Source organism: Heptranchias perlo, chromosome 2 (assembly GCF_035084215.1).
Source record: "Heptranchias perlo isolate sHepPer1 chromosome 2, sHepPer1.hap1, whole genome shotgun sequence".
In the NCBI taxonomy this organism is placed as follows: domain Eukaryota; kingdom Metazoa; phylum Chordata; class Chondrichthyes; order Hexanchiformes; family Hexanchidae; genus Heptranchias; species Heptranchias perlo.
In genome coordinates, this window is record NC_090326.1 from 163,977,516 (window position 1) to 163,987,020 (window position 9,505).

The following is a 9,505-nucleotide window of genomic DNA, read 5'->3' on the forward strand; positions in this document are numbered from 1 at the left end:
GGAACCCAGTTACAGAGGTGAGGGGTGAATATTCTAAAGAACTGTGCCATTCAGGACTGCTTTCCTTTATACCGTTGATTTTTTTTCGGTCTTTCACTGTAAACTCAACCTTAAAAATGCAGCCCCTGTGACTGATCCAACCTCTACCACAGACATGTAAACATGCCTCTGTGTGTTAAGTCTGATATTGAGTGTTCCTGCATAATTTGGATGTTGGTTATGTGTAACCTTGATAAAATGCTCTTCACTAAAGGGCAGTCGAGCCCCTGGGAGAACGGGTGAGTGAAATTACTCCAGTTGGATCTGGGTATTCAACAATACACATTGAAGGGACTTTCATGCTCCTCCATAGTTCCCCACATGGTCATTTTCAGAATCCAGCCACGCTGTTGTGGGATAGCACCAGCAGAGGCCAGACCAGGAAGGGAGAATCAGAGAGTGAGTTGCTCCTGGATCTGTCTTGCACGTTCCAAGTGGCTAATTACTTGTGCATGGCTGCAGGGAGATGCAGAGACAGGAAAGTGAGAAGAAGGTTAAACGACACAAGAAAAGAAAAATTGGATCCAGGTGATGTTTTGGTATATTAATATTTTTCTTTGCCCCTTGTGCTGGGGTTTGGTTCCATAGGTACCAGCCCCCCTTCCTGCACCTCCTCCGGGTGACCCATTCATCAGGCGAGTCTAGACAGTGAGTGTCAAAAGTTCTTAGCTGTGCTTTGCTCAAGGATCCTAAATCCATTTTTAGAACTCTACTGCTATCCTGGCTGAGATCAAGAAAGAAAGAAAGACTTGCATTTATACAGCGCCTTTCACGACCTCAGGATGCCCCAAAGCGCTTTACAGCCAATTAAATACTTTTGAAGTGTAGTCACTGTTGCAGTGTAGGAAACGTGGCAGCCAATTGGCGCAGAGCAAGCTCCCACAAACAGCAATATGATAATGACCAGATCATCTATTTTAGTGATGTTGGTTGAGGGATAAATATTGGCCAGGACACCAGGGAGAACTCCCCTGCTTTTCTTCGAATGGTGTCATGGGATCTTTTATGTCCACCTGAGAGGACAGACAGGGCCTCATTTTAAAGTCTCATCCGAAAAGACGGTACCTCCGACGGTGCAGCACTCCCTCAGTACTGCACTGGAGTGTCAGCCTAGATTACAGGCTCAAGTCTCTGGAGTGGGACTTGAACCCACAACCTTCTGACCCAGAGGTGAGAGTGCAACCACTGAACCATAGCTGACATCAATTCAGCATAGATTGGGGATTAAACCTGGGTCAGTTCCACACCTTGCAGTGCGTATATTCACTGAACAAGGGGCGGGGTTGCGGGGTGGTGGGGAGGGAAGGAGTCCAACCTTTTATCTTTTGTGGGCCGTATCTTTGCATTCCATGGAGCTTTGGCGTCACATGTGAACATGGGGCCTATATCTCAAGTCGCTGACACTAACCGGACTCAGTGTTGTGATTTAGGATTGATCCACCAAGAAGGCAACAGTGCTAAATACAGCCCTGCCCAAACCTCTGGGCCCACAAAACTCAAACAGGACGAATCAGCAAATAAGAAATATAAGCGCAAATAGGACCGACTTTCATGACATTTGAAGGCTGGATTGCCGGGGCTCAGAGGTGACAGGTGGCCTGCACTACACCACCAAGGGAGCTACGTAGAATTCATAGCACAGAAACAGGCCATTCAGCCCAACTTGTCCATGCCGGTGTTTGTGCTCCACACGAGCCTCCTCCCTCCCTACTTCATCTAACGCTATCAGCGTATCCATCTATTCCTTTCTCCCTCGTGTGTTTATCTAGCTTCCCCTTATGCTATTCGCCTCAACTACTCCTTGTGGTAGCGAGTTCCACATTCTAACCACTCTCTGGTATAAGAAGTTTCTCCTGAATTCCATATTGGATTTATTAGTGACTATCTTATATTTATGGCCTCTAGTTTTGGATTCCCCCACACAAGTACGTGAGCTGTTTTATTTTGGTGGCTGACTGCTTGGTGGAAATGCTGCCAGTTACTCAATCCCCTCCGTTTAATTAAACTTCTCTTTCTGTCGGTTACTGAACAGATAAACAGTTCCTCGTTTTCTTCTTCAAGCAACTCAGGAAAAACTCCACGGGCCGCTACCAGGAATTCCCCTACGTATCGCCCTGCGGGAGGGAGCGAAACTTTGTGCGCTGCGATGACCTGCCGGTCGTGTTCACACACCTCATGAAAGGCGAGGGGCCGGAGGAGGGCGAGCTCCTCTCCTACGGCGGGGCTGGCGACAAGTTGGCCGTGAGGTTCGAGCCTGAAAGGTTATTCATGCCGGAGAACGGGAGAGTGTATCACCCGGCCCCAGAGAGGTCGGGCAGCATCGGGCTGGTCAAGTCTTCCCTCGCCTTCGAGCTTAGCGGCCACTTTGAATACACTGATGCCGGCCCTGAGAGTGGGCCGCCATCACACTTCCACTGGAACGGTCAGCGCCACAAATTGACCAACGAGCTCTCGTCGTACATCCAGAATGAAAAGCCCACTTAGAAGTGAATCGCCCTTTTTGTTGATTTGTGGGGGGTCACAATTATCCGATTAGGGTCATATTATAATCTTGGAAATACAATGTATTGTCATTTATTTTTTTCCCGAGAAAAGCACGTTTATCCGAAAGAAACTGCAACAAGAAAAGCTGCCAGTTGGGAATGTGTGTTTCTACGTTCTGGTGTGAACAGAAACACTGCTGACCCCTCACCTCCCAATGGGGCGTTTTCTCCTGGCTGTCTGCGATGCGTTGACACCAGAGGGTGCTGTTTGTATTTCAGACCGTGCCTTGAGCGCCACCAACGGGCCACTCGAGTGGAAAGAAAGCGCTGCTTCCTCGAAATGTGTAGCGTATATTAGCTGGAAAGTGATTATTTAATGTACACTCATAAAAATAATTTCTCCCCAGCACCCCCCCCCCTCCCAAAACCCCCCAATATTGTTTGTACTTGGAGCCATCTATCATTTCACCCAGAGTGAGTACACGGCAAGTGACAGAAACTGGAAATCTGAAAATGCTTTCTAACTCCCAAGTGTGCTCACAGCTGCTGAATTCAACATTTAATTTGCAAAGCCCTGCTGAACGCTGCAGAAGTGGCAAGACCTGCCGCTTCTTGTCTCGTAGCTTGGTCGCAAGCTCAAGGTGTTACAAGTTGATGGGTTTACGTTGATGCCCCAACCAGTGATATGATCCAAGGTTGCTGGGATGGAGGGCTTCACTCCCTCGGAATGCTTTTACAGGGTCTGAGTAGGAATGCTGATCTGGTTGTTGGTGGTCTGATTATAAATCTTTATTAGAATGGTACCAGTCATGTGCAGAGACTAGAGAAGCTGGGATTGTTCTCCTTGGAGCAGGGAAGGTTATGGGGAGATTTGATAGAATCATAGAAGTTACAACATGGAAACAGGCCCTTCGGCCCAACATGTCCATGTCGCCCAGTTTATACCACTAAGCTAGTCCCAATTGCCTGCACTTGGCCCATATCCCTCTATACCCATCTTACTCATGTAACTGTCCAAATGCTTTTTAAAAGACAACATTGTACCCGCCTCTACTACTGCCTCTGGCAGCTCGTTCCAGACACTCACCACCCTTTGAGTGAAAAAATTGCCCCTCTGGACCCTTTTGTATCTCTCCCCTCTCACCTTAAATCTGTGCCCCCTCGTTATAGACTCCCCTACCTTTGGGAAAGATTTTGACTATCTACCTTATCTGTGCCCCTCATTATTTTATAGACTTCTATAAGATCACCCCTTAACCTCCTACTCTCCAGGGAAAAAAGTCCCAGTCTATCTAACCTCTCCCTATAAGTCAAACCATCAAGTCCCGGTAGCATCCTAGTAAATCTTTTCTGCACTCTTTCTAGTTTAATAATATCCTTTCTATAATAGGGTGACCAGAACTGTACACAGTATTCCAAGTGTGGCCTTACTAATGTCTTGTACAACTTCAACAAGACATCCCAACTCCTGTATTCAATGTTCTGACCAATGAAACCAAGCATGCCGAATGCCTTCTTCACCACCCTATCCACCTGTGACTCCACTTTCAAGGAGCTATGAACCTGTACTCCTAGATCTCTTTGTTCTATAACTCTCCCCAACGCCCTACCATTAACGGAGTAGGTCCTGGCCCGATTCGATCTACCAAAATGCATCACCTCACATTTATCTAAATTAAACTCCATCTGCCATTCATCGGCCCACTGGCCCAATTTATCAAGATCCCGTTGCAATCCCAGATAACCTTCTTCACTGTCCACAATGCCACCAATCTTGGTGTCATCTGCAAACATACTAACCATGCCTCCTAAATTCTCATCCAAATCATTAATGTAAATAACAAATAACAGCGGACCCAGCACCGATCCCTGAGGCACACCGCTGGACACGGGCCTCCAGTTTGAAAAACAACCCTCTACAACCACCCTCTGTCTTCTGTCGTCAAGCCAATTTTGTATCCAATTGGCTACCTCACCTTGGATCCCGTGAGATTTAACCTTATGTAACAACCTACCATGCGGTACCTTGTCAAAGGCTTTGCTGAAGTCCATGTAGACCACGTCTACTGCACAGCCCTCATCTATCTTCTTGGTTACCCCTTCAAAAAACTCAATCAAATTCGTGAGACATGATTTTCCTCTCACAAAACCATGCTGACTGTTCCTAATCAGTCCCTGCCTCTCCAAATGCCTGTAGATCCTGTCTCTCAGAATACCCTCTAACAACTTACCCACTACAGATGTCAGGCTCACCGGTCTGTAGTTCCCAGGCTTTTCCCTGCCGCCCTTCTTAAACAAAGGCACAACATTTGCTACCCTCCAATCTCCAGAGGTGTTCAAAATCACGAACGGTTTTATTAGAGTACAAAGGGAGAAACTGTTTCCACTGGCAGGAGGGTCAGTAACCAGAGGACACAGATTTAAGATAATTGGTAAAAGAATCAGAGGAGAGATGAGAAGAAATTTTTTTTACGCAGCAAGTTGTAATGATCTGGAACGCACTGTCTGAAATGGTGGTGGAAGCAGTTTCAATAGTAACTTTCAAAAGGTATTGGGTCCAGTTCTGGGCACCGCATTTCAGGAAAGATGTGAAGGCCTTAGAGACGGTGCAGAAAAGATTTACCAGAATGATTCCAGGGATGAGGGACTTTAGTTACGATAGATTGGAGAAGCTGGGTTTGTTCTCCTTGGAACAGAGAAGATTGAGAGGAGATTTGATAGAGGTATTCAAAATCATGAAGGGTCTAGACAGAGTCGATAGAGAGAAACTGTTCCCATTGGCGGAAGGGTCAAGAACCAGAGGACATAGATTTAAAGTGATTGACAAAAGAACCAAAGGTGACATGAGAAAAAACTTCTTTGCACAGCGAGTGGTTGGGATCTGGAATGCACTGCCCGAGGGGGTGGTGGAGGCAGATTCAAACCTGGCTTTCGAAAGGTAACTGGATAGGATACTTGAAAGGAGAAAAGTTGCAGGGCTACAGGGATAGGGCGGGGGAGCGGGACGAGCTGGATTGCTCTTGCATAGAGCTGGCATGGACTCGATGGGCCGAATGGCCTCCTTCCGTGCTGTAACCCTTCTATGATTCTAATTGGATATGTACTGAAAAAGGAAAAATGTGCAGGGCTATAGGGAAAGAGCAGGATAGTGGGACTAATTTGATCACTCTTTCAAAGAGCTGGCACAGGCATGATGGATCGAATGGCCTCCTGCGCTGTATGATTCTATGATTCTTGTGCATACGCATGCGGTTTGAGGATGGGACAGCACTGGTTGAAATAGATGAGCTAGGGAACAGATAGGGCTTTGAGATCCAGCACTGAGGCCACCAGTGTCGACATGACCCAGCTGTTAGTAGCGCTCTGGGTCAGAAGGTTGTGGGGTCCAGGAACTGAGCACACAATCTAGGCTGACACTGCAGGACAGTACTTAAGCCGGTGTTGAAATGTCAGAGGTGGCACCCTTCAGATGAGGCATTAAACCAGGCCCTGTCTACCTGGCTTCAAGGGCTGCTGCTTCCGAACCGACCGGCTTTCCTAGGATTGAGCTTTTTGAAGGATAATAATATTATGCAACTGTCGTAACCTCACAACCGTTCCCCAATTTTCATCCCCTCTTGTTGGGATAAGGTTTCACAGCTGTCAGCAGCGCTGATGTACCTTGGCTGACTAGCCTTACTTTGCCAGTGGACCGAAGGTGGCAGACTATTCCATCATTGGCAGCATCACAGGTGAGTGTGATTCTGCCTTCACCTGACATCCATGTAGAAGCTCTTTTGCTAACAGGGCAACTGGATAGTGAGCAGGGGTGGAAACTCTGCCTGTTGTTCTGTTTGCTTCTATCCCAGGATGGTGAGACCAATTATAGGTTCATAAGCGCTGCTAAAGCTGAGATAGGCTAATGTACACCTAGGGGTACGAGCAGTGTAATGGTTATGTTACTAGACTAGTAATCCAGAGGCCTGGAGTAATAATCCAGAGTTCATGAGTTCAAATCCCACCATGGCAGCTTGAGAATCTGAATTCAGTTTTCAGTCTGGAAATAAAAAGCTGGTATCAGTAAAAGTGACCATGAAACTGTCGGATTGTCGTAAAAACTCGACTGGTTCACTAATGTCCTTTAGGGAAGGAAATCTGCCATCCTTACCCAGTCTGGCCTATATGTGACTCCAGTACCACACCTACGTGGTTGACTCTTAACTGCCCTCTGAGGTGGCCGAGCAAGTCACTCAGTTGTCTGAAAACTCAGACCTCAGGCCAACTAGGGATGGGCAATAAATGACGGCCTTGCCAGCGACGCCCATATCCTGAGAATAAATTTTTTTAAAATGTAGCACAGACCAGGGATCGAACCTGGGACCTTCTGTTGTATGCCTCAGTACCACACTGGGCAATGGTGTGACATTCTGATTCCTCACACCAAATCATCCTCATGACCTCTATAGAGTTTGGCTGATCATTGACTGCAGAACTATAGCATTTTGTGCTGCAGACGTGGACTTGCTACGAACTGGACCGAGACTCAAAAATAATTTCAGTTGGAGCCTTACAGATGCAAACCCAAATTCTGGAGGGAGAAAGACAATCTTCTAACTCATTGTGGATTCCAAGTCACTTTTTTTGTTAGCAGGCAGTGCTGTCTGTTCCATCGCCAGTTGACGATAGTCACTGAAATGACTACTCACGCATTTAGCAACAGGAGAGAAAAGTATTTTCTCACGGTAGCTGTCTGTTCAGATAAACCTGTTTAGCTGCTTCATTACATCAGTACAATAAAGGAAATCATTTTAATATTGAATGCAGTGCTAATTTGTTTGCTCAGTGATGCACAAGAAGTATATTTGCTATAAAAAATTTATAAACACAGTGGCAGTTAAGTGCACTAAATATTGCTTTGGTGTAATAGAATCTGTGGTTTGTTTACTCTGCATTAATTCCAGTTCTCTCGCCATTGCAAAGCTCTTGGTTTTATGGGTTTGGGAGGATCATCTTATTAATGAATGGCGCCAGTTTTCTTCCCCTTTGCAGTTTAATATTTTCTCTCTTTGAATGTTGTTTTGCTTAATCCCACGATCCCAGCACCACACAGGTGTTCTCTCCCATCCCTCGGGTGCTCTGTAGCTGTACATGAATGTTGAGGTTTTTTGCTTCTGGATGACTTAGTCAGTGGTCGATACCTCTGCTTAGCTGAACTGGGATACATCTAGGGCCACTATGAGGCTCGTGCTGTGCCAACTGGCAGCAGGTGCCATTCACCATACACTGGCACAGAAGGGAAGCAGGTGCCATTTACCATACACTGGCACAGAAGGGAAGCAGGTGCCATTCACCATACACTGGCACAGAAGGGAAGCAGGTGCCATTTACCATACACTGGCACAGAAGGGAAGCAGGTGCCATTCACCATACACTGGCACAGAAGGGAAGCAGGTGCCATTTACCATACACTGGCACAGAAGGGAAGCAGGTACCATTTACCATACACTGGCACAGAAGGGAAGCAGGTGCCATTCACCATACACTGGCACAGAAGGGAAGCAGGTGCCATTCACCATACACTGGCACAGAAGGGAAGCAGGTGCCATTCACCATACACTGGCACAGAAGGGAAGCAGGTGCCATTTACCATACACTGGCACAGAAGGGAAGCAGGTGCCATTCACCATACACTGGCACAGAAGGGAAACAGGTGCCATTCACCATACACTGGCACAGAAGGGAAGCAGGTGCCATTTACCATACACCGGCACAGAAGGGAAGCCGGTGCCATTCACCATACACCGGCACAGAAGGGAAGCAGGTGCCATTCACCATACACTGGCACAGAAGGGAAGCCGGTGCCATTCACCATACACTGGCACAGAAGAGAAGCAGGTGCCATTCACCGTACACTGGCACAGAAGAGTAGATGCCAGTCACCATACACTGGCACAGAAGGGAAGCAGGTGCCATTTACCATACACTGGCACAGAAGGGAAGCAGGTGCCATTCACCATACACTGGCACAGAAGGGAAACAGGTGCCATTCACCATACACTGGCACAGAAGGGAAGCAGGTACCATTTACCATACACCGGCACAGAAAGGAAGCAGGTGCCATTCACCATACACCGGCACAGAAGGGAAGCAGGTGCCATTCACCATACACTGGCACAGAAGGGAAGCAGGTGCAATTCATCATACACTGGCACAGAAGGGAAACAGGTACCATACACTGGCACAGAAGGGAAACAGGTGCCATTCACCATACACTGGCACAGAAGGGAAACAGGTGCCATTCACCATACACTGGCACAGAAGGGAAGCAGGTACCATACACTGGCATAGAAGAGAAGCAGGCAACTTGCTCTCAAACGCCTGCCAGTGCACCTCTCACTGTCTCTAGCAGTTGAGTGATAGCATCCTCTGGGTGCCTTGCTCTCCCAGTTGTTTATTTTAGGAATATAGGAACAGGAGTAGGCCATTCAGCCCCTCGAGCCTGCTCCGCCATTTGATAAGATCATGGCTGATCTGTGCTCTAACTCCATATACCTGCCTTTGGCCCATATCCCTTCATACCTTTGGTTGCCAAAAAGCTATCTATCTCAGATTTAATTTTAGCAATTCAGCTAGTATCAATTGCCGTTTGCGGAAGAGAGTTCCAAACTTCTACCACCCTTTGTGTGTAGAAATATTTTCTAATCTCACTTCTGAAAGGTCTGGCTCTAATTTTTAGACTGTGTCCCCTACTCCTAGAATCCCCAACCAGCAGAAATAGTTTCTCTCTATCCACCCTATCCGTTCCCCTTAATATCTTATAAACTTCGATCAGATCACCCCTTAACCTTCTAAACTCCAGAGAATACAACCCCAATTTGTGTAATCTCTCCTCGTAACTTAATCCTTGAAGTCCGGGTATCATTCTAGTAAACCTACGCTGCACTCCCTCCAAGGCCAGTATGTCCTTCCGAAGGTGCGGTGCCCAGAACTGCTCACAGTACTCC

At 47.1% G+C, this 9,505-nt stretch overlaps 1 protein-coding gene across 2 annotated transcripts in view; it reads left to right on the forward strand.

Moving 5' to 3' along the window:
• c2h8orf82 (chromosome 2 C8orf82 homolog) overlaps positions 1-7,320 on the forward strand; it is a 52,392-nt gene extending 45,072 nt beyond the window's left edge. For both annotated transcript variants that reach the window (XM_067968579.1, XM_067968570.1), the window contains exon 3: positions 2,072-7,320. In XM_067968579.1, the coding sequence (XP_067824680.1) occupies positions 2,072-2,523 (452 nt within the window). In that variant the 3' untranslated portion in view covers positions 2,524-7,320. The remainder of the gene's footprint in view (positions 1-2,071) is intronic.
• Positions 7,321-9,505: the final 2,185 nt, after the last annotated feature.